This window comes from Heloderma suspectum, chromosome 12 (genome assembly GCF_057233095.1).
Source record: "Heloderma suspectum isolate Gila_16-S chromosome 12, 16-S_ref, whole genome shotgun sequence".
In the NCBI taxonomy this organism is placed as follows: domain Eukaryota; kingdom Metazoa; phylum Chordata; class Lepidosauria; order Squamata; family Helodermatidae; genus Heloderma; species Heloderma suspectum.
In genome coordinates this window covers 36,378,352-36,399,385 of record NC_139469.1, presented here as the reverse complement: position 1 = coordinate 36,399,385, position 21,034 = coordinate 36,378,352, and the positions used below count along the sequence as shown (strand labels likewise).

Genomic DNA, 21,034 nt, shown 5'->3' with positions numbered 1-21,034 from the left:
CCTCTATCATGTCTCCCCTTACCCTCCTTTTTTCTAAGCCAAACAATCCCAGCTGTTGTAACCCTCTCTCATAGGGGAGATGCTCCAGCTCCTTGATCATTTTAGTTGCCTTTTCTGCACCTTTTCCAGCTCTACAATATCTTTTTTTAGGTGCGGTGACCAGAACTGTACACAGTATTCTACATGTGGTTGCATCATAAACTTGTATAAAGGCAGGATGATATTGTCAGTTTTATTCTCAATTCCTTTTCTAATTATGCATACATAGAGTTTGCCTTTTTTACAGAAGCTGCACACTGGGTTGATGTCATTGACCTGTCTACCCCAACCCCAAGATCTCTTTCTCGGTTGGTCACTGCTAGCTCATATCCTATCAGGTTATACTTGAGGTTGGGATTTTTTGCCCCAATGTGAATCGCTTTACATTTGCTTATATTGAATGGCATTTGCCATTTAGATGCCCATTTTCCTTGTTTGGAGAGATCCTTTTGGAGCTCCTCAAAATTCCTGTTTTGTTTTAACCACCCTAAATAATTTGCTGTCATCAGAAAACTTGGCCACTTCACTGCTCACTCTGAATTCCAGATAATTTATGAACAGGTTGAAAAGTGTTGGTCCTAATACAGATCCCTGTGGAACCCTGCTATCTACTTCCCTCCATTGGGAGAATTTACCATTGATTCCTACTCTCTGCTTTCTGTTCTTAACCAGTTACTGACCCATAAGAGGACCTCTCTTCTTATTCCATGGCTGCTAAGTTTGCTAGGGAGTCTTTAGTGAGGAACTTCATCAAAAGCCTTTTGGAAGTCCAAGTAAACAATGTCTACTGGATCACCCCCGGTCTACATGTTTATTGACACTCTCAAAGAACTCTAAAAGGTTAGTGAGACAGGACTTTGCGGAAACTGTGTTGTTTCTTTTTCAGCAGGGCTTGTCCTTCTATATGCTTACTAATTTTATATTTAATAATACCTTCAACCAGTTTACCCGGAACAGACGTTAAGCTAACCAGTCTGTAATTTCCTGGTTCTCCCATGGCTCTGGAGGAGCCTGGGCCCTCAGTAATGCCTGCCTGGGCCCTATCCCCATAGGAGGAGAGGGAATCTGCTCTGGAGGCAGAAGAGGAGAGGCCCCCAAGCCTCCAGGAGCAACAGAGACTGAAGAGGCAGGCCAGACTCCTTGACCCCAGGAAAAATACCTGGCTGCAGCAGAGGACTCTTTGGGAGTAGGGTGTTCTCGTCATGAGGACACTCTTTTCAGAATCTACTAACAAGCAGCAGCCGGATCCTGGGCGGGTTTCTGACAGCTTTTGCTTAAGAACAGCAATTGGGAGCTGGAAGAGTTGCTGGAAACAATGTTGACCACACCTTCCTACATCCAGTTTCCCTTGCCTTGACTCCAGACTGCTGTGTTACTTTGGAACGTATTTGCCTATGACCTGTTTGCCTGTGGCCAACCCGACCTTTTGCCTGATCCCTGTTTGGGCTGACCACCTTGGAACTCTTGGGACTCTTGAACCTGCACTGCTAGACTCAGACTTTGGAACATGACAAGAGAGCTTTCTCCTGTGCCACTCCCAAATTGTGGAAAGTGCTCCCCTTGGAGTTACAATCAGTCTCTACTCTCTGCTTTTAGAAAAGGTGTCAAGACATATCTCTTTAACTTGGCCTTTGTTTCATTCAAATTCATTTCAAATTGTTTCATTAATAGTGTGATTTTTCATTTTTGATTATGGCTTCCCATATTTTATGTTTTTAATGATTTTTTAATGATTTTATTTTTTTATTGTTGCACCTTGGTGTCTCTGGAACAGAAAAAATAAATCTGTCCTCAATTTTCCACCATTCAGCTTCACTGGATGACCCCATTGCGTTCTAGTTTTATGAGAGTGGGAGAAAAACATCTCCCTATTCACTTTCTTGATTCTCTGCATAGTTCTATACACCTCAATCACAGCCACCCTCTGCTATGAACAAGGCTTTTATAGGCAGAGAAACCAGGAAAATACACAGAGTACAATTTGCGGACAATGGTCAACTAAGAGCAGCTGCCAAAATGTTACTCAGGAGTATGTTCTTCCCTCTTGCATGCTGAACAACTAGGGGGCAAACTCCGCATTTGTCATTCAGAGGCCCCTGGGCACGCTACAGTGGGTTCATCTGCAGACATGAGAGAGAAGTGCTTGCGCAAAGGACAGTCTGGAGGGTCCATAGCTCAGTGGGACAGGACACCTGCTTGGCATGCAGGAGGTCCCAGGTTCGATCCCCAGCTTCTCCAGGTAGGGTGAAGAAAGAATCCTGCCTGAAACCCTGGAGAGCTGCTGCCAGTCCGTGTCGACAATACTGGGCTAGATGGGCCAATGGTATAAGGCAGCTTCTTCAGTATAAGGCAGCTTCCTATGTTCCTAATGCGAACTTCCCCACCAGCCTCCCCAAAGCACCTGAGCAACAGTGCCAACACACAGCCGCTCAGGAAAGTCCCACCTCAGCAGTCCCCACTGTTAATTTTTCAGGCATTCCTCTGGCTCTGAGTAGAATCCTCTCTCAGCAAAGGCCAAGGCAAATCCATGAGCAAACACCAGCGGGGGAGGCCTGCTCCCTCCCACCATCACTGAGAACAGCCATGTGCATGTCTCCACAGAGATGTGAAGCAGAAGAAGATGGCCTGAAAGAGCTCCCCCTCTCCTCTCTGGGGAACTGGCTACTGGTTCCTCCCAGTATTGCAGGGGCAGCTGGTTGCTGCAGGGGCAGCTGAACGGCAGTGGAGGAGTCCAGTGCCCTAGATCAGATGGAAGAGCTCCCCTGCTGGGATCATTCATGAAGGGATGCAGCGGATCCCCAAAGAGTGCATCAAGAGCAGGCCAGAGCACCCTTGAGATCACACGCACCGTCATCTTCGCTCCTTTCCCCCATCAGCTCCACGGATTCCGAGAGAGAAGCCAGCGACGTGCGCCTGGAGGAGGCTGCGGAGGCGACACTGGGCTGCTTGCTGCCTGGGAGCCGGCTCACCCAGTGCTCACCCAGCGAGGAGCTTGTGGAGCCTGCAGGAGGAGGAGGGCGCTGTGGTCAGACCGGAGGGGGCAGAAGGGGCAGAAGGCATGCCAAGCCGTGGCCCAGGAGGACTGAGCAGCACGCCCGCGCATGCCCGCGCAGGATCCAGCCAGAGCTGCCACAGGGAAAATGCACCGTTACCAGGGGCACCGACTGGGGCAGGGCATGCGCGTGTGACCGCCTCAGCCCCGAGATCAGAGCTGCCAGTTAGTCGCAGTGCACGGCCAGCATCTGTTTGCACATTAGAGGGAGAAGAGGAGAGCCTACCCCAGTGCAGCTGAGCTCTCCACACAACCTTGCTGACACATGCACAAGCTCAAACTGCCCCTGGGAAGGGAGACAACCACCTTTCCACTTCCCTCCACTCCAGAGACACTGTACAGCAAAAGGGATGGTTGCTCCTACATGGGGATGGCCATTTATTTTTCCATACAAGGCCTCTGGTAAGGAAAGGGCAACAACATTGTTTCCCTTCCCAGGGCCATTTTGAGGCTTGCATTTGCACACACGATACAGCTGCAAACCAGCAGTTCAGAGTTAAAAGAGTGAGAAAGAAAGCAGATAAGTCAAAAAGAAAGAGATGAAAAGAAAACCATCACTGGGCACCTCAGCTCATAGTAATCCCCCACACTGCTGCCACTGAGCCTTTATTTTTTTGCATTTAAAGCGGCGGGGGGGGGGGGGATGCCCGGGTAATTAACTGAAGGGGAATCGGTTCTGGAGCAGGATCTGGATCGTCTGGGTGGGAAATTAATTGGGGCAATGGTTAAATTGCTTGAAGAGCTGATCCAGATGATCTGCAGTGCAAATTAACTGAAGAATTTATTTGGCATTATTTGGATGGGGAATAAATTGGTTTCCTTATGTGCAATTTAAATTCTAAATGTACATATATGCATTATATACATATAAGTTATCATGTAGAAATTTTATGCCAATGTGTGCCCTATGGGCCTGGGCCCGGGTCATCTCGGTATCTAATCACACTCCTGCATTGTTGCTGAGAGGCCAAGAAGAGAAGGAACACTTGTTCGTGCTGTGGTGGAGGGGGCGTTTCCAGCCAGGAAAAGGCGTGGGGTGTCTTCCAACAGACAGAACAAAGCAGCAACACTTGAGCCCAGCACAGGAGACCAATGAAGAGCCAAGGAAGCAAAAGAAAGGCTGAGAGCCTTAAGAAGACAGGGTGGCCGCTGAGAACATTCACCAAGTCGAGAAGCAATGTCAGCAGACAGGTGGCAGGTTCCCAGAACACAAGACAGGACCACTTCTGTGGACTTGGGGATTTCTCCCACAGCAACGTGTCTTTCTGGACAAGGCATCCCAATGCCCATCCAATGGAGGAAGCCAGAGGACAGCAGCTGCCGCTCAGGCATTTACCTGCCACAGAGCTGTTGGCGGACCAGGAGGGAATGGCAGTCCGCCTCTGATAGAAGAGGATGTAGGCCGTCTGCTTGCACACTTCATTTTCAGCCAGCTGCTGCACATCACTGTCATCAAAGCAGTACCACAGACCATCAATGGAATTCTTGCAATAGGCTGCAAGAGAATGCCGGGGTTAGGGGACAGGCTCGATGAAGCCCGGCTTCCCTACTTCCTCCATCCTCCTCCCAAAAGAGAGGGGGAAGTGAAGCTGTCAGACTGGGCTGAGAGCTGCAGAGCACCACGTGCTGCCCTCTGCAAGGGGCAATGGCCAATACTCCCTAAGGACAAAGGAGACCAGCCCTGCCTCAAGACCAAAGGGGTGTCAGAGGGGCTCCCTGGGCACGCCAGAGGAAATCCCAACATTTCTCTGGCCCTTGGCTAACTTCCTTGTCAGAGGAGAGCAGGAGCAAGCCAGGAAGCCTGCAAGCAATGGGCCAAATGGCAGCACCTAACCAGAAGCACAGTCCGGTCACCTGTGTAGTGCCCCCCCTGCATGGTGCCATGGTGGTTGCACACAGCATACAAGTCGTAGATGAAGTCGTCCGGGTCTCTCCCCAGGCCGTAGGGACGCCTCCAGGGGGACCAGTGAGACGGCAGGCTCCAACTGCTCTGGCTCCGTTTGACAACATGAGGCGTCATGTCCAGGCCGGTCAGAGGGAATCTGACCATGTTCTGGAGCTTCATCCTTCTGTCGCCTTCCTGCTTGAAGAAAAGGGTACAGGCTGCAGCTAGCAGAAACAAGCGCAAGCTCAGGACGTTGCCTGAGAGGAGCTGCGAACGCCCAGCCCCCAGGAGGCCCCAAACCCTCCCCCCCCCCCCGAGGCTGCTCAGGCAAAGGCAGGAAGGGAACAGCACTGCACAGGAGAAGCCTCCAGGCGCTGATGCCCCAGAGGTGGCTAGTGCCGGAGGAGTGCAGCCCCCCAACTCATTGAGGGGGAGAAGGCCAGACTGCCCCTGCCTGGAAATAGCTCGGTGGACTGTGTGGAGGCAGTGGCAGTCTGTGCCAACAAAACCAAGCCCAGTGCCAGCCCCTTCCTGCGGAGCCCCGTGCCCCCCACCCCAGCCCCCGCTCCTGTCACCTGTCGGAAGCGCTTCAAGTGAACGATGAGGATGTCGGGCAAGGTCCAGAGGCTCAGTGTTATGCTCCCTTGCTGCAGTTGCTTACAGTGGGGGCAGCGCCAGGCATCATCCGGAGCCAGCTACAAGCAGAGACATGGCAGTGCTCTCAGACCCGACTCAGCCTGCCCGCCCGCCCTGGCAAGTGGCCTTCAGGGGCACTGACAAGGTCAGTTCCTTAAAAGCAGGGAAGAGGAAAACATAGGGAATGAACTGCCCTGTGCCATCAGGCCACGCACAGAGGTGCCTAGCCATAGTGGGCTCTCCCACGCTGGAGGCGTTCAAGACGAGGCTGGACAGCCATCTGTTGGGGATGCTCTGACTTGGATTCCTGCACTGGGCAGGGGGTTGGACTCGATGGCCTTGTAGGCCCCTTCCAACCCTACTATTCTCTGGTTCTATGATTCTATCCTCCAGGGAAGCCGTGCATTTTTGTAGTCTGAGAGTGTACTCTTCACTTTGTCATGTGTCTGTACTGGGGAGCGTTAGATTTCAGACACTGAAATGGCAGGCAAAGCGCTGTGCCACGTCTTCACTCACAGCCCAAGCCAGCGTCGTCCCGAACTTTCAGGGGGCAGGGAGGGAGGGAGGGAGGGAGGGAGGGAGGGAGAGAGACAGGCAGGCAGGCAGCCAGCCAGCCAGCAGATGAATAGTACAAGGAAGAGGCAACCTTTGGGCAGGCAGGACAGCAAGAGCTTCTCTGGCCATGAAGGGTGACATTTCTGTTGCGATGAACACTCCAGGAGAGGAACGCACGGGCCACAGAGTCTCTCACCTGCTCCTCTTTGGTGTATAGTTGGAAACACTGCGATAAGGTGCAAGACTGAGGCTGATGGTGGAGCTCCCTCTGCTGGCGGACACTCTCAGCGTCAGGGACATACTCCTCCTCTGTCCTGATGAACAAGCTGCAACAAGGAAGTGTGGAATTCACTTCCCCCGTCCTGGACTGCAGGCAGGCTAGCAGCACGCAGCCGAGTGAGGCTCTGCGGCCCCTTCAGAAACCTAAGGAAGCATCTGTGGAAGATCACTTGGCATCCAGCCCACATCAAAGCCAGGAAGCCAGGACCCCAGCTGCACCACAGCCTGTGCAAGAACCAGCTTACGGAGGCAGGGAATCTGCCCACAGCAGCCGCTGCTCTGTCACATGTGTGAAAAGGACATTTCCAGCCAAAGTCTGCTGCTTCCCCACTGTACTATTAGGAAGAATGTGATACTTACTACTCTTTCGTTTCCTTGTCCCATTCTACGACTAGCTTCACATGAGGGGTCCCACCTTGCCCACATGACTTTAGGGCTCTGCAAAGAAAACACCACGCTAACGAAAAAGCATCCTAAAGGTGTTGCATGTGGAAGCCATTAGTGCATTTCTCTCTCTCTCTCTCTCTCTCTCTCTCTCTCTCACACACACACACACACACACACACTCACCACCTGCCACCCCCACCAGGAACACACATAAGGAGGAACCCAGCTGGGGCTAGGAGGTCATCCATTCAGATTTAGTGATAGCATCATAGGCAGCATACTGAAGAGGAGCCAAGAGCCAGTCCACAGAAACAGTTTCCTCTCATCAGGACCAACAGCAGTCCAAGCAGAACCAAAGCGAGGCCAGCCAGCCGCAGAGGCTTCTGTGCCCCTAAGAAGGGGCTGGCCACAGACAGCACAGCACCAGGGTTCACCGGTGCTGGACAGACTGAGAGGCACTCTGTGAGCCCAGCACTGTGTGCCCCTGCGAAACCGCCACCTACTAGCCCGTACGTGGGACAAAGCCCTCGTTCCCCACCCCATAAGAGAAGTCGGCACTCACATCTCTCCACCCACATCCTCCTCAAAGAAAGAAACCACGCTCACCGTTCCACCATTAAGTGGCAGAGAGGCCGTTCTTCCTGAGGTAACAGGTATGTTATGCCCACAGCACTGACCACTCGCAAGCTGAATGGACAAACCTACATTTAATGGTAGAAGAGAGGAGAAGTTGAGTCCATTCTGAGGAAGTGGAGATGATGGGTAGAAAGGGACACACGCTTTCACACAGGAGGAGAGAATGCTATATAGGCTCCCCGGTGGGTACAGCTGCTGTGCGATTACCTCCAACTCATGAGCACCTGTCCTGTGGCCCCCCTGCCCCCCAGGGTGGCATGAATCAATCAGATGGGCAGAATGCACCATCCAAAGCCCATCAAGAGAAAATACCTTGGAAGCCTAGCACCTATTCTAAGTGGACCTTCTCTTCCTCCCTTGGTTCTCCACATAATTCCAACATAACAAAAGAAAAGAGCAGCAATTTCACATGGAGCTCTTGGGGCTGCTGATTATACTCTTGGTATAGTCAATTCCTCCATTAACCAAAAATGTGAGCAGCAATGTTGCTTTTTTAAAAAAAACAACAACAACCCTACAATTGGATTGGCCCTCGCTACTTTAAATTTGCTCCCTCCAACTGCGGTGCACAAGGCCCAGTTCCAGTCTCTCTTACCTGAACGCAGGCAGAGGGACGCAGAAAATACTGCATCTTCTCCAAGATTTCCTTCTGCAGAAGGTCCCAAGGGATTGTCTTCTCTAAATGCAGCACAAAGGGCTGGCCAAGTCTGTAGTGGGGAGAAGGACCATTAAGCTGGATCCATCTCAAGCCACTCAACAAGGATATTCCCATCCCCACTCCACCCTGGCCCCAGCCTTCCAAATCTGGCACAGCTCCGGTAATGCTGACAGTGCCACCAGCGATCTGGGTCTTCAGGAAAATTTTCAGATGACCTGAATTTATTGGAAGTCAGTTTAAAGCACAATCCTATTACCCAGAAGTAAGTCCCCATTGAATTTCATGCAGCTCACTCCCAGGTAAGGGGGTACAGGATTGCAACCTTAGCATTTTTGACGTATTTAGTTGACAAAATTTACACAGTAAGCTATGATAACTGTACATGCCATATAAATGCCTCTTTGAATTTGCACTGAAATATTTGATTAGCTGAAAAATAACAGTAAGAGGCACTTAATGTGGTTTAAATATTCAAACAAATTCAAAGCTTAATTTGGAAATTAGTTAATTTCATTGGACTATTTATACATATTTTTAAGACATGACAGCTAGCTCAACAGCACACACATTCTTATATTGTTTTAGATTTTAAGAAGAAAAGTGAAGGTACTGCAAACTGTTAACATACTAATTTCAGCACACCCAAGGAGCGATGCTGTCATACATGTGTGCACACTTTCTAGGAACAGTCGCCTGAAAATGTTAATTTCAGTTCTGAATGCCCGCTCTGACTGGTATCGTATCTGTTAATTAGGTTACTAAGTAACTTTATAAAAGCGTGCATTTTTAGAAATGGACCATCTTCCAGCCTACATCAGTGAGATACGCTCAGGCTAAAGCTGCAGCTACCTTCCTCCAGCTTTGCCGGGGGACCCAGCTGCACCCTTTCCTGGAAAAGGGAATGCGACCACCCCAATACATCCCATGGCAACCTCTCCTGTAGACTACTGTAATGTGCTCCTTGGCACTACCTTTGAAAAAGGTTCAGGAACAACAACGGTCTAAAATGCAGCAGTCGGGATCCTGAAGGGACCCTATGGCCACCTTGCACTGGTTACTAGTTTGTCTCAAAGTGCCGGGCTTAAAACTCAAGAACTGGGGGATCTGACAGACCACCTTCTCCACACGGTTCTTCGTGTGCCTTGTGACCACGTGATCCCCTCACTTGTGAATTTGGAGCCAGCTAGATTTGGGGCTTTCTCTATGGCAGCAGCCCAGCCTCTCTTTGGAACTCCCTTCCCAGAGAAGAGTACATAGCTGACTCCCTTGAAGTCTTCAGGTCACCACCAAGACCTTTACTTTTAGGAAGGCTTGTGTTTTGCTGGGTTAGTGATTTATTTCTGGGGTCTCAACTTGGTGGTTTGGTTTATTACGCCAAAATAAATGTCTTCATCCTAGTGTGCTTGCAGACTAGGCTTTTAGCTTGTAATCACCCTGGGGGGTGTGGGGGGTCCAGACAACATCTTCCATTTGTAACCCTCCCCGTGTTTTCCCACCGCTTCCTCCATTGTTTTTCTCACCAGAAAAAAAATCTATTAAGGAGGAAAGGACTGAATAAGTGCACAATGTCTTTTGATTGGTAGTGCTAGGAGCCCTCTGTCTGGAAGCATTCCTCGTTTGACCTCCTCTGGACAGACTCCAATTTGCCAATACCCTTCTTAAAATGTGGCGCCAGCACTGGACACAGTATTCCAGATGCAGCCTGACAGTGCAGAATACAGCAGAATACAACTATTACTTCCCATGATCCACCCACTCTATTTCTGTTAAAGCAGCCTAAGATTGCATTAGTTTTTTTTAGCAGCTGCATCACACTGCTGTCTTATGTTCGGCTTGTGATCAACCAGGATACCTAGATCCTTTTCACATGTGCTGCTCTCCCTCATCCTATACTTGTGACTTTGGGTTTTTTGTACAGGACAGGATATTTATCCCTGCTGTATTTCTTCTTACTGGTTTCAGTGTTCCAGCCTGTCAAGGTTGTTTTGAATCCAGATTGTGTTTTCCATGGTATTAGCCATCCCTCCCAGCTTTGTGTCCTCTGCAAATTTGAGAAACATTCCCTCCAATCCCTCATCCAAGTTACTTTTACAAATGTGATAATTAATAATGAACAACCCCCGACTGTGCTCTTCAGGTAAACTGGCTTATTCCCCTTCCCTCCTCCAAAAAAGTTTGGAAATTGATTGGACCAGAATAAGCTATTTCTCTCTCTCTCTCTCTCACACACACACACACACACACAGCCCAAATTGGGAAGTAGCTTGACATATTCCAAGCCAAGCCAAGCCCATTCAAACCCCACCATACTCGATTCCTCCAGCCCATGCCATGAGCTTCCAAAACTCCTCCCAAATTATCATGCAGCTGCAGCAGAAGCTGCAGAAAGGAGGTCTCTCCTTCCACTTCCTGCAGGAAAACTGAATTTGGCTCATTGCCAAGACAGCACAAATTACCAATGTAGAGGAAGGAGAGAGACCAGCAACATGATTGGGAGGGAGGGAACAGAGTTCTGTGGCTCATATTAAAATCTGAACCAGAAAAATACCTGGAAGGGTCATAATGCTCATCTCCTATTCGAGGCAAGCATTGTGAACTACCAAAATTCAGATTCTGGTCCAAGAAATTACATTGACATCTCTACTGACCATTGGCAGGGTACAAGCAACATCCTTTGCTCTTGGCTTGTGATCAGAATATGAAGATGTTTCTGGATAGGTTCAGAATTTAACTGTTCACCACTTAAATTTCACTTTGACTGGGTTTGCATGACACATGGGTAACTAGCTATGATGGGTTGTCATATCATCCAAACCCAGACCGCTTCCCACAGGATGGCTTATTTTTAGCAACAAGTTACCCTGACAACACATAGCTTGTTCTAGGGGTTGTTCAATCCACAATAGGCTGTCATGTTGTCCATACCCGGGGCAGCAATTTCATCATGGGTTGTGGGTATTGACTACAGAGCCACTTGGCAAGAGCAACAAAACCCCCTGCCACGCTTTGAGATCTTGCCCTTGCCACCCCCAGTGGCAGCCTCTCCACCGACGCCCAAGCAGCACTTTGAAGCAACCATCACTGGTTCTCCACCTTTAAAAAAAAAAATGGTCGCAGAAAATTGCACAAATGTGTTCATATTTTTTTATATTATTTTTTGTTGTTGATCTTCCACAAGTGCACAACTGCACTCTTACAGCTGTCTGTCTGATATGGTAGTCTTGTCTAGTCGATGTTGTTGTATGTTTCAGCTATCACAGGGAGTGATGAAATGGAGCAGGTGACATACATGGAAACTGACTAGGTGAGACTGCATATAAGTTAATTTGCGCACAGTTGCCATGGACCAATTGCCGAGTTGTCAACTGAAAAGCACCAAAAAGGGGGGGGGGACATGTAGGTGCACCAAAAGTGCGGGGGACAATATCTCCCCCTTGGCAATGTGCTCCTGTTACTTTTAAGTGTTGAACTGACACTTCTCAGTGCCCTCCACCTCTTCATCACTTCCCTGAGTGACCAGCCGCTCCAGAAAGGGAAGATAGATTGGCTCTCCCTCACACACACTTTTCACAGCTCCTTTTCAGAGCACCTACTGCTCCAGAAAGGAGCTGCAAAAAGGGGTGGGGGACAACTTGGAAACTGGACCCTGGCAACTATGCTTGAATTAGCCTATATGCAGTCTTACCTTGTCAATTTCCTTGTCAATTTCCTCAGTGCTCCCTTTGACAGCTGAAACATACAAGGTATTGACCAGGCAAGACTACACATATGAGACAGTCTTGCAAGTGCACAAGTGTGCTCTTAAAAGACAGACACATTAAAAAACAAAAACAAATTACAAACACAGTTTTGCAATTTTCTTGGGCTGAAAATGTTTTAAAAATACAACCCCAATTAGGCTCCAAAAATGTAAAGAACAGCTGCAAATAAAAAGGGGCAGCAATCGGAGCGGGGGGGGGGGAGGGACAGGACGGATTCTGCCGCGAAGGACACTGGGATACCAGCTGGAGGACTGAGGGGGAAGGAGGGGAAGAACAAACCATGGTGAGCCTGATCACTTATTTGCAGACTGGCTTAGCGTGACGTGTGAAAGCGGGCTATATTTAAATAACCCAGACTGGCTTACACTGGTTTTTTTTTTTAAAGTAACAGAGAAACAACTATAAAAAATACACAGTACAGTATCAAAAACCAGCATAAAGAAAATTAAGCCAGGGTATCATCGTTGCAGAAATCACAATGCAGTGGTTACCTCTTTCCCTGCTGTCCAGTGCATGCTCTGTTACACACCAACACTACAACCTTGTCACTTGCTGCCGCCGCCGCTACCCTAGTATTGGCGTTCTCCAGCCTCCCGTGGGTGTAAGGAGAAGCCCTATGATGGTCAACACCATATTTCAAGTGATTCAGGTTACTATTCACATGAATTCCTGAAACAGAGTGAAGAAGAGATTTCATGGTCAACTCGCACCAAAGACCACCTGAGTGATAAGTCTGGTGGAAGCCATCAAGCCACAGAAACAGCATGTCAAAAACATGTGTGTTTTTTGGGTGGGTTTCTGTTTTTTGCTGAAGAGAAAGGGCCTGAAGCAACTATGGGAGAGGACTGGGGCGGGGGGGGGGGAAGCATTAAGTTTTTATCCCCTCATCTGGAGCCCCACTATGCAGATCCTCTGGAGAAGAGAAGTCTGGAAGGCAGAGATGTCAAAGAACAGAGTCAGGAGATGTCTATAGGACATGCAGCCCATCGGACCCACCGAAAGGCTTGTCCAGCCCAACTTACCTCTCTGGCTTAGAATCCCCTCAGGCCGGAAGATCTCTGGAGTCTCGAAGGCAAAGATACAGTCACTCTCTTGCACCGTGTCAAGGTCATCCAAGTCAGAGAAAGAGCGATGGAACCCATCATAGTACATCTCGGTGAGAACAATCTGGGGAAGGCCAGAGTGCAACGATGCCCATATAGCCACAGTTCCTAGTCCAAGCAGCCAATGCTTACCAATGCAACACACGCACACACAGAGCCCAGATCCAGTTAATATAAACAGATGCCTTGAGGCCCATCCAGACAAGGGTTAGCAGCAAGTCCCCGGGAGCTCAGGCACAGGCCTTTCCTGGCTACCCTTCCCTGGGGGTGCCCAGGATTAACAGAAGAGCAGTCCTCCTGGGTCAGACCAAAGGCCTCTCTTGTCCCGCATGCCACTTCCTGCCGTGGGAAGCCCACAATAGAACAGCAGACCTCTCCCACTGCTGTTCCCCTGTGGCTGCTAGCAAGAGGCACACTGTCTCTGATCCTGGACGCAGTACGCAGTAGCCATTGATAGCCATCTCCTCCAGGAACTTTTCTAATCCCATCATAAAGGCACCCACATTGGTGGCTGTGACCACACCTTGCGCTAGTGAATTCCATCGTTTCATTGTGTCATGCCGCCATCAGGAGACTCCGAGCAGGAGGAGGGAGAGTCAGAGGCCCCAGCGGAGGGTCAGAGAATCATAGAATAGTAGGGTTGGAAGGGGCCTACAAGGCCATCGAGTCCAACCCCCTGCTCAATGCAGGAATCCAAGTCCAGGTGACGTCAGGCCCTGCCAGGGCCCGCGCCGCGAGAGGGCCTGAGCCTGCTGGCATCCCAGCCCCTCGGGAAGAGGGGGAGTCTGCCTCAGAGGAGGATGCTGAGCGCCCCTCAAGTCCCGGGGAGCAACGGCGCCAGAGAACCTCCACGGAGTGCCAGGCTGCAGCAGAGGCCTACTCAGGAGGAAAGGGTCTCCTTTCCATGTTTGACTCTGGCTCCAGCCTGCAACCTGCCTGTGGCCGCGGCCTTCTGCTTGGACCTCGCTCTGTAAGTGACCTTGGCCTGGATTTGACTATTCTCTCTGCATGACCCCTTTTTGTCTATGCTGCATGGCTCTCCTCTTTGCTCTTTGGGATCTGACTAGGACTCTGGTTCAGCTTCCCCCCGCCCCACTGTACCTTCAGCTATTGACTCACCAGACCCAGCCCAGACCCAGCACCCGGGGGGTGGGGGAAGGATAGGACATGCTGTGAGAAGAAGTCCTTCCCTTTATCTCTCCTGAAGCTCCTACCAGTCAGCTGCATGGGATGACTCCAGGTTCCAGTACTATGAGAAGGAGAGAAACTTCTCGCTATCCACTTTCTCCACACCATGCATACTTTGGTACACCTCTTTCATGTCCCCCATTACTTCCCTTTTCTCTGAGCTAAACAGCCCCAAACCTTTCCTCATAGGGAAGTCGCTCCAGCCCCTTGATCATTTGGGATGCCCTCTTTGGCACCTTTTCCAGCACTATGGTATCTTTTGGGGGTGCAATGACCAGAACAGTACACAGTATTGTCGCACCATAGATTTGCACAAGAGCATTATGATATTGGCAGTTTTATTTCTGCTTCCTTTCCTATTGCTCTCTAGCATAAAATTTGCCCTTTTTAGAGCTGCAAACACTTGGACTTGGAATCTTCCCTGTGCAAAGCATTTGCTCTCCTCCTAAATTAGCAGCTTTCCAAGCAACCTCACAAAAGGTACTCAAGAGAAAAGGAAAGGTGGGACCTGCCCCAGCAGTAGACTGTATGTGTAAGTAAATACACCATGTATGTGTAAATACACAGGAAACAGCGTTCACTACATTTTTAGGTCAATGCCTCCTGCATTCCATTCCTTGAGTAGCTGCTGGACTGAGTGCTTGGCATACGGCAAATGTAGTCTAGTTGTGAGAACCAACCCGAATGTTCTAAAGCAGGATAAATTTACCTGTTTGGCTGGGATTTTAGTTTCTCTGGCCACAGCTTCCCTCAGCCTGGCCACTGTTCCTGACAAAGGCACAGCCACCCCGATACGCATGCAGTGGGAGCACTTTCCTCGGTACACCACAGTGACGTACAGCGGCCTGCAAAGGGTGCAAACACGCTGTTGGGTGAAGGCTGCACCAAACGCGCCGAGGCCTGCATCTCTCACAAGGGAGCACAGGACTGATGCGCGCAAAATTCACCAAGGATATTTTAGGGCCAGTTGCTGGTCACTTGATGTAGGCTGGTAGCAGAACATTTGTTCAGCATCAGGAATCAAATTCATAGCATTTTGCTAGAGTTTGATCTCCTCCCTCCACCTTTAAGAGTAAGAATTTCCTTTTCCCCCAAATTTATATGTTGGCTTTCAAGCATCTAAAAAAGTCCTGGGAGATACATAAAAGTGCCTTGGGCTACATCCAGCCCAGCAGTTGCCCACCCCAGCTTTCGCCTGACTGGGCAGAAACACAGAAGAGCTACTTCGAAGGCTCTTTGGTGTTCTCCTCCTCTTCCCAAGGCAAGTGGTGGCCACAATCCTCACTGCACCAGGGATACTTGCAAGGGGGTGTTTCCACAACAACAGAAGGAGAAGCGAATGGAGGAGTACCAAATTTTTTAAAACAAAATCAGCTTTGCTGCGCTTTGGTCTGTGCAGGGCTCCATAAGAGAGTACTCTGCACCAGTAAAAATCGCTTCACAGAACATACTTCCAGGTGGGGGTGGGGGTTGGAGTGAACATCATCTGACTGGCAGAGGCTGCTCAACCAGTACCAGGGGCTCCCCCCCCCAGTCTCCCCCCATTTCTCCTTTCCCCTGAAGCTCCAGATGCACCTGCATTTCAGGAGCAAGCCTCATTGAGCACAACGGGAGTTACTTCTGATGAGACACTAACTGGTTTGTGCAGGGACAGGAAACACACAGGAGACACCCCTGACTGGGGTCACAGTGAAAGGCACACCCCTGGGCAGGGCTAGCACACCCGAGGTCAATGCGGGGGTTGGGGCACACAGCAACCATACCGGGGAGAACCCGACTTGAGGAAAAGACTCAGACTTTAAGCAGTCTCCGGAAATCCAGTTGTTCCCTGATAAGCTCCGGGATGGCTGCTGGATGGCCACGATACCATGTAGCCTTAACGACCTCCAAACACAGCCAGCTCGGAGTAAATCACTCATGGAGACACCCCCCCAAGGGATGCAGCCATGCTGGGACAATGTACGGCTAGGTACAGAATCAGTCCCAGGTGACTGACAATTGTGATCACAACATGTATCTGCAGAACTGATTCATGGGTTCGCAGTATTCATCTGTGGATGCGAGTGTTCCTTTGGACAGCAGTAGCCAGTGTGAAAACTGCTGAGCCTAACTCAGTCTTTTGGGCTTCCACAGGCTGTGCCAGAGCAAAAGGCACAGAGTCACTTCAACTGGGCAGGGACACCCAGATGCAATGGGCTACTCCCAACGGGTTCATCTCTCTCAAAGCCACAGAGCAAAGCTCTGGGGGGTAGGAAGCCACCAGCAACCCCCAACCCAGCCCATAGAACGATTCATGCATGAGCTCCTGCTCGTTCTATGGGCTTCTTGTCCATGTGTGCAAGAAGACCCCAGTGAGCACAAATGCAGCAGCCGCCTCCCCCACCCCCACCCCCACAGCCCATACATACGTACCGTGTGTGAGGCAGTGGAATTGGCAGAGAGATACACAGGAACGGATCAAAGGTATTACTCTGCTTCTGGCAATGAGGACACGTCAAGGATGACCTACCCAACACACAAGCAGGTAGATGCCCAGTTTAGGTCACAGTACAGCAGCCCCTTCCCCAGGAATAAGGGGGAGTTACAACTCCTGCATCCCCTTGTGATTAGAGCAAAGCAGAGCAATGCCACTGTTGCTTCCACTCCCCACCACCGGCACCAGCAATGAGCCAGGTTAAGGTCTCATTTTCACAAACACAGCAGCTGAGGAGATGGGCACGCTCCTCCAAACAAATAAGATTAAGTATTCTGGGCTCTAGCCTAGCCTAGTTCTTAATGTATAGAGAATTTTTTTCTATTAAGGAACATTCAATCATGTGAGTCCCACTTCAATCATGTGAGTCCCACACACAGTCCAAAGTGGTACAGCTGAGAAACAGGTTTACTGCCTCAGCTGCTGCTGTAAGAACTGGCCTTGAGGCCACTCTGAAAAACAGAGTCCCACACCTGCCCCAAGACCTTGCTTCCCAGTCTACAAAGCCCAGGACAGAGTGGCTGAACCAAGGGACAAAACAGATGTTCACCCCAGGAGGAGGAGGTCCCATTCTGCAGAGCACAGACAGGCCTGCTCCTCATCCTAGGAATCAGCCTAGTGGCCCTTCACCGGGAATTAGGCAATGCTGCCAACAGCCAAGGGACACTGTACCTGTACTGGGCCTGAAAGAGTTCCTGGACAAAAGTGCTATTTATTGAAAACGCCGTTCCCTCAAGCAAGACATCATCTTCCAATGGCGGCTGAAAGAAAAAGGCATTTCGTGGATAGGTGTTCAGGTGTGTGCGAAAGGGCAGAGCGAAGTATATGGCAGCAGCCAGAAAACAAACTATCCGCTCCTGTCAATGCCCAAGACTGTATCTAGTCTGCAGCTAAATACATAAAATCAAAGTTCCACCTCCCAGTAACACACGTTCTACATACACAGACATTCTGCTCCCAAGTATAAAACCTTATGCTTATGGCTTGTCGCAGAATACATGTCATCTGGGAGTGCTCAGTACAGTCCTGGGGTATACAATATTGTCTCAGGGGCTGGATTAGATCCATCCCTCTCAGCCCCGCTCCATTGTCACAGTACCCACAGTGACGAATGCCAGCCAAGTGCTTCCTGAGCCAGCTTGCGTGAAGGCATGCCTTACCTTCAGTGAAGGCCTGCCATTGTTCTTCACTGTGTTGTTGAGATCCTCATGGACTCTGTCCAAGAGCCAGAGCAGGAACTCCTGCGCATCATGCTGCGCACTCCCTCGGTACTGCATGGCATTCTTGGACACTATGCTCTGTGGAGAAACACCACCATGTCTAAGCAGGTGCAGCAAGCCCTGGGAAGCCCCTCCCTGAAAAACACCCTGCCACTAGGACAGTCCTGGGATCAGCTGCCCAGGCTCTTCAGCCACCACAAAACACACACAGAGAGGAGCCCCTGTGCTGCCTGTGAATCCCAAGAAAGGGGGCTGCTGAGCAACCCCGATGAGGAAGCAACAGGGCCGCTCTCCGGGAGCAAAGTTTCAACACAGCGCGTTGACAATCCTGTCATCGGCAATCTACGGAACCAGCTAAAGAAGATTCAAATCCACCCACGGATACTTGTGGCACACCAGAACCCTACTGGTTGGATTTGCACTGCTGGGAGGGTCAGCCCCATGGAACGTGACTCAAAACTCCCCAGGCTTTTGTTCTCCGCACGGCTAAAGAGAGCCTTTAAACTGGCACCCGTTGTGCAGCAGTAACAGACAGGCACTCACAGACCTGCAGCACAGCCAGGGAAAGCAGCATACCAGCCTTTCCACGAGCAGAAGTCAAAATATCAACTATCACAAACCTTTTCGTTGCCTCACAATATTTATTATTTACTTATTTGATTTCTATCCCGCCCTTCCACCACAATATGGTGCTCAAGACAGCTAACAATAATAAAACCAAGAATTAAAACAAACAATTAAAACAAACAATTAAAACAATCATAAAAATGAATAAAGGAGAGAGATAAATAGCACCCACAACAATAGAACTCCCTTCACCAACAAACCAGCCTACTTGTCAAAGGCCTGCCTGAATAAAAATGTCCTTGCCTGCCTGTGGAAGGACAACAGAAAAGGGGCCACCCTAGCCTCCCTCGGTAGGGAGTTCCAGAGCTTGTAAGTCACCTCTGAGAAGGCCCTCTCTCTCTCTCTCTTGCATCCCCACCAAACATGCCTCTAACGGCAGTGGGACCAAGGAAAGGGCCTCCCTGGAAGATCTTAAAACCCAGGCAGGCTTGTATAGAAGAAAGCAGTCTTTCAGGTAGCCTGGTCTCAAGTCATGTGGGGATTTCCAGGTCATAACCAGCAGTTTGAATTGTGCCTGAAAACAGACTGGTAGCCAGTAAAGCTTTTGAGAGTCACATGCTCCCAATAACCAGCCTCAGTCAATAGTCTGGCCACACTTTTCAAAGGCAGCCCCATGTAGAGCCCATTACAATAGTCCAAATGGGATGTAACAAAAGCATGTGTTTCTACAGCCAGAGCAGACATCTCCAGGAAGTTGAGACTAGCATGCAGTTGGTGCACTAGCCTCAACTGCATGAACGCACGCATGGCCACTGCTGAAACCTGGGCACACAAGCTGTGAGCCAGAGCCCTCAAGGAGACTGTAACCCCAAGCAGCACAGGTTGAATCCCTATTCCCTGAACTGCCTCTTGACCTCTGTTTTGTCTGGATTAAGCTTCAGTTACTTCATCCTCATACAGTTCATTCCCAACGGCAGACACTGATTTAGAACTAGAACAGCTTCCTTGGATTTAGATGGAAAGGAGAAATAGAATGGGCAACATCAGCTTACTCTTGACACTGAACTGCAAACTCTGGACAATCTCTCCCAGCGTTTTCATGTATATGTTAAATAGCATGGCGGACAGGATGGAACCCTGAGGGACACCACAGGCCAATGTCCACAGTGCTGAACAGGAATCCCCCAACACCACCTTCTGAGATCACCCCTCCCAGAGGGACCAGAGCCACCATGTAACAATGCCTCCCAGTCCCATCTCAGACAGACATCTCTGAAGAATACCATGGTCAATGGTACCAAAACCCAACAAGAGAGCCAGCAGAACCAAGAGACACATACTCCCCCATCCAGTTCCCAGCACAGATCGTCCACCAGGGCAACCAAAGCAGTCTCTGCCCCCTAACCAGGCCTGAAGCCCAAGTGAAGTAGATCTAGATAATCTGCCTCATCCAGAAACATGTAGCTCCCCCCCACAAAACACTGGATATATCTGAAAGACTTCCAGCATAGCCCATGCAGACTTTCTTCACCAATTCAACAGCAATATCCTCTTAGACTGTTATTAAATCTTGTGCCAACGTAGTGTATCACATCTAGCAGGAATCATAGAATAGTATCATAGAATAGTAGGGTTGGAAGGGGCCTACAAGGCCAGGAAGGGATCAGCAGCTTCTCTCTTGCATTTATAGGAAGTGCAGAAGTGGAGAATGTGCAAGTTACAACTACCTTGGCTTACGTATCAAGAGAGAGGGAGAGCGAGAGAGCCAGGCGTGACTTTCAAGAAGGAACAGAATCATCTTCTGCCAAGGCAGGAATGAAAGATCCATGAGCCACGAGGTGGTGCTGCTGGGCTGCAGCTCCTCAGTAAGCAGGTGAACAACATGCCGCTGGCTGCTCACTAGAGATGCCCACAGGGAAGGGGGGTGTCTTTCATTTTTTTATGTAAAAACTATTTTTGTAATTTATTTCCTTTTTAAAAGTTTACTTTGCAATTTATTCCATAAATATTTCTCTATTGACTTGCATGGCTGGGGGGGGGGAGGGGTGTATGCAGGAAAATGGCTGAAGGGGGACTCTCATCCACCACCCGCAAAGAACCACTGGGGCAACAGGGTCCTTGCTGGGGCGTGGGCTTTCCCTCTCAGTCTATTTGAGAGGTGGAGCCTTTTTAATTTTTTCAAAATTAATTGTGCTAGGATGGGATTGCACAAATGTATCAGTTGTGCTTTTCCTCCCTACGGCAATTGCTTAACTCCAAAAATTGCATGTATTTATGCATGGCTTCAGCCCCAAATCACATGGGGGAGCCCACCCCCCATCAAGGACCATGTTGCCCCTTGGAAGGAATTCCTCCCCCCAATCCAGCTGCTTTCATGCAAACCAACAGAGATTGCTGCTGAGTCTAAGTCCCCCCCTCCCAAATCTGGCAACATAGTTTCAATTTGTCAACCATCAAAAGAAACAGCTGCCTCTCCCCAAAATTAGGACTGAATGCGTGTGCACTAACATGTGCATGTGTCGATAAATTAATCTGAAAGAAAGTCCAAAAGAGACATCTGAAAAGAGAAAAAAAATCATTCTTGATTAATTCACA

The 21,034-nt window shown here is 49.6% G+C and overlaps 1 protein-coding gene across 1 annotated transcript in view; it reads right to left on the bottom strand.

Annotated features, from left to right (window-relative positions):
• USP31 (ubiquitin specific peptidase 31) overlaps window positions 1-21,034 on the bottom strand; it is an 87,433-nt gene that overhangs the window by 6,787 nt on the left and 59,612 nt on the right. The window contains exons 2-15 of the mRNA XM_084819149.1: window positions 17,813-17,950; window positions 17,325-17,413; window positions 16,592-16,684; window positions 14,889-15,024; window positions 12,911-13,055; window positions 12,380-12,557; window positions 8,065-8,176; window positions 7,440-7,534; window positions 6,807-6,884; window positions 6,364-6,493; window positions 5,552-5,671; window positions 4,946-5,171; window positions 4,428-4,586; window positions 2,888-3,040 (exon numbers count right to left, since the gene is read on the bottom strand). Of these exons, the coding sequence (XP_084675275.1) occupies window positions 2,888-3,040; window positions 4,428-4,586; window positions 4,946-5,171; window positions 5,552-5,671; window positions 6,364-6,493; window positions 6,807-6,884; window positions 7,440-7,534; window positions 8,065-8,176; window positions 12,380-12,557; window positions 12,911-13,055; window positions 14,889-15,024; window positions 16,592-16,684; window positions 17,325-17,413; window positions 17,813-17,950 (1,852 nt within the window). The remainder of the gene's footprint in view (window positions 1-2,887; window positions 3,041-4,427; window positions 4,587-4,945; window positions 5,172-5,551; window positions 5,672-6,363; window positions 6,494-6,806; window positions 6,885-7,439; window positions 7,535-8,064; window positions 8,177-12,379; window positions 12,558-12,910; window positions 13,056-14,888; window positions 15,025-16,591; window positions 16,685-17,324; window positions 17,414-17,812; window positions 17,951-21,034) is intronic.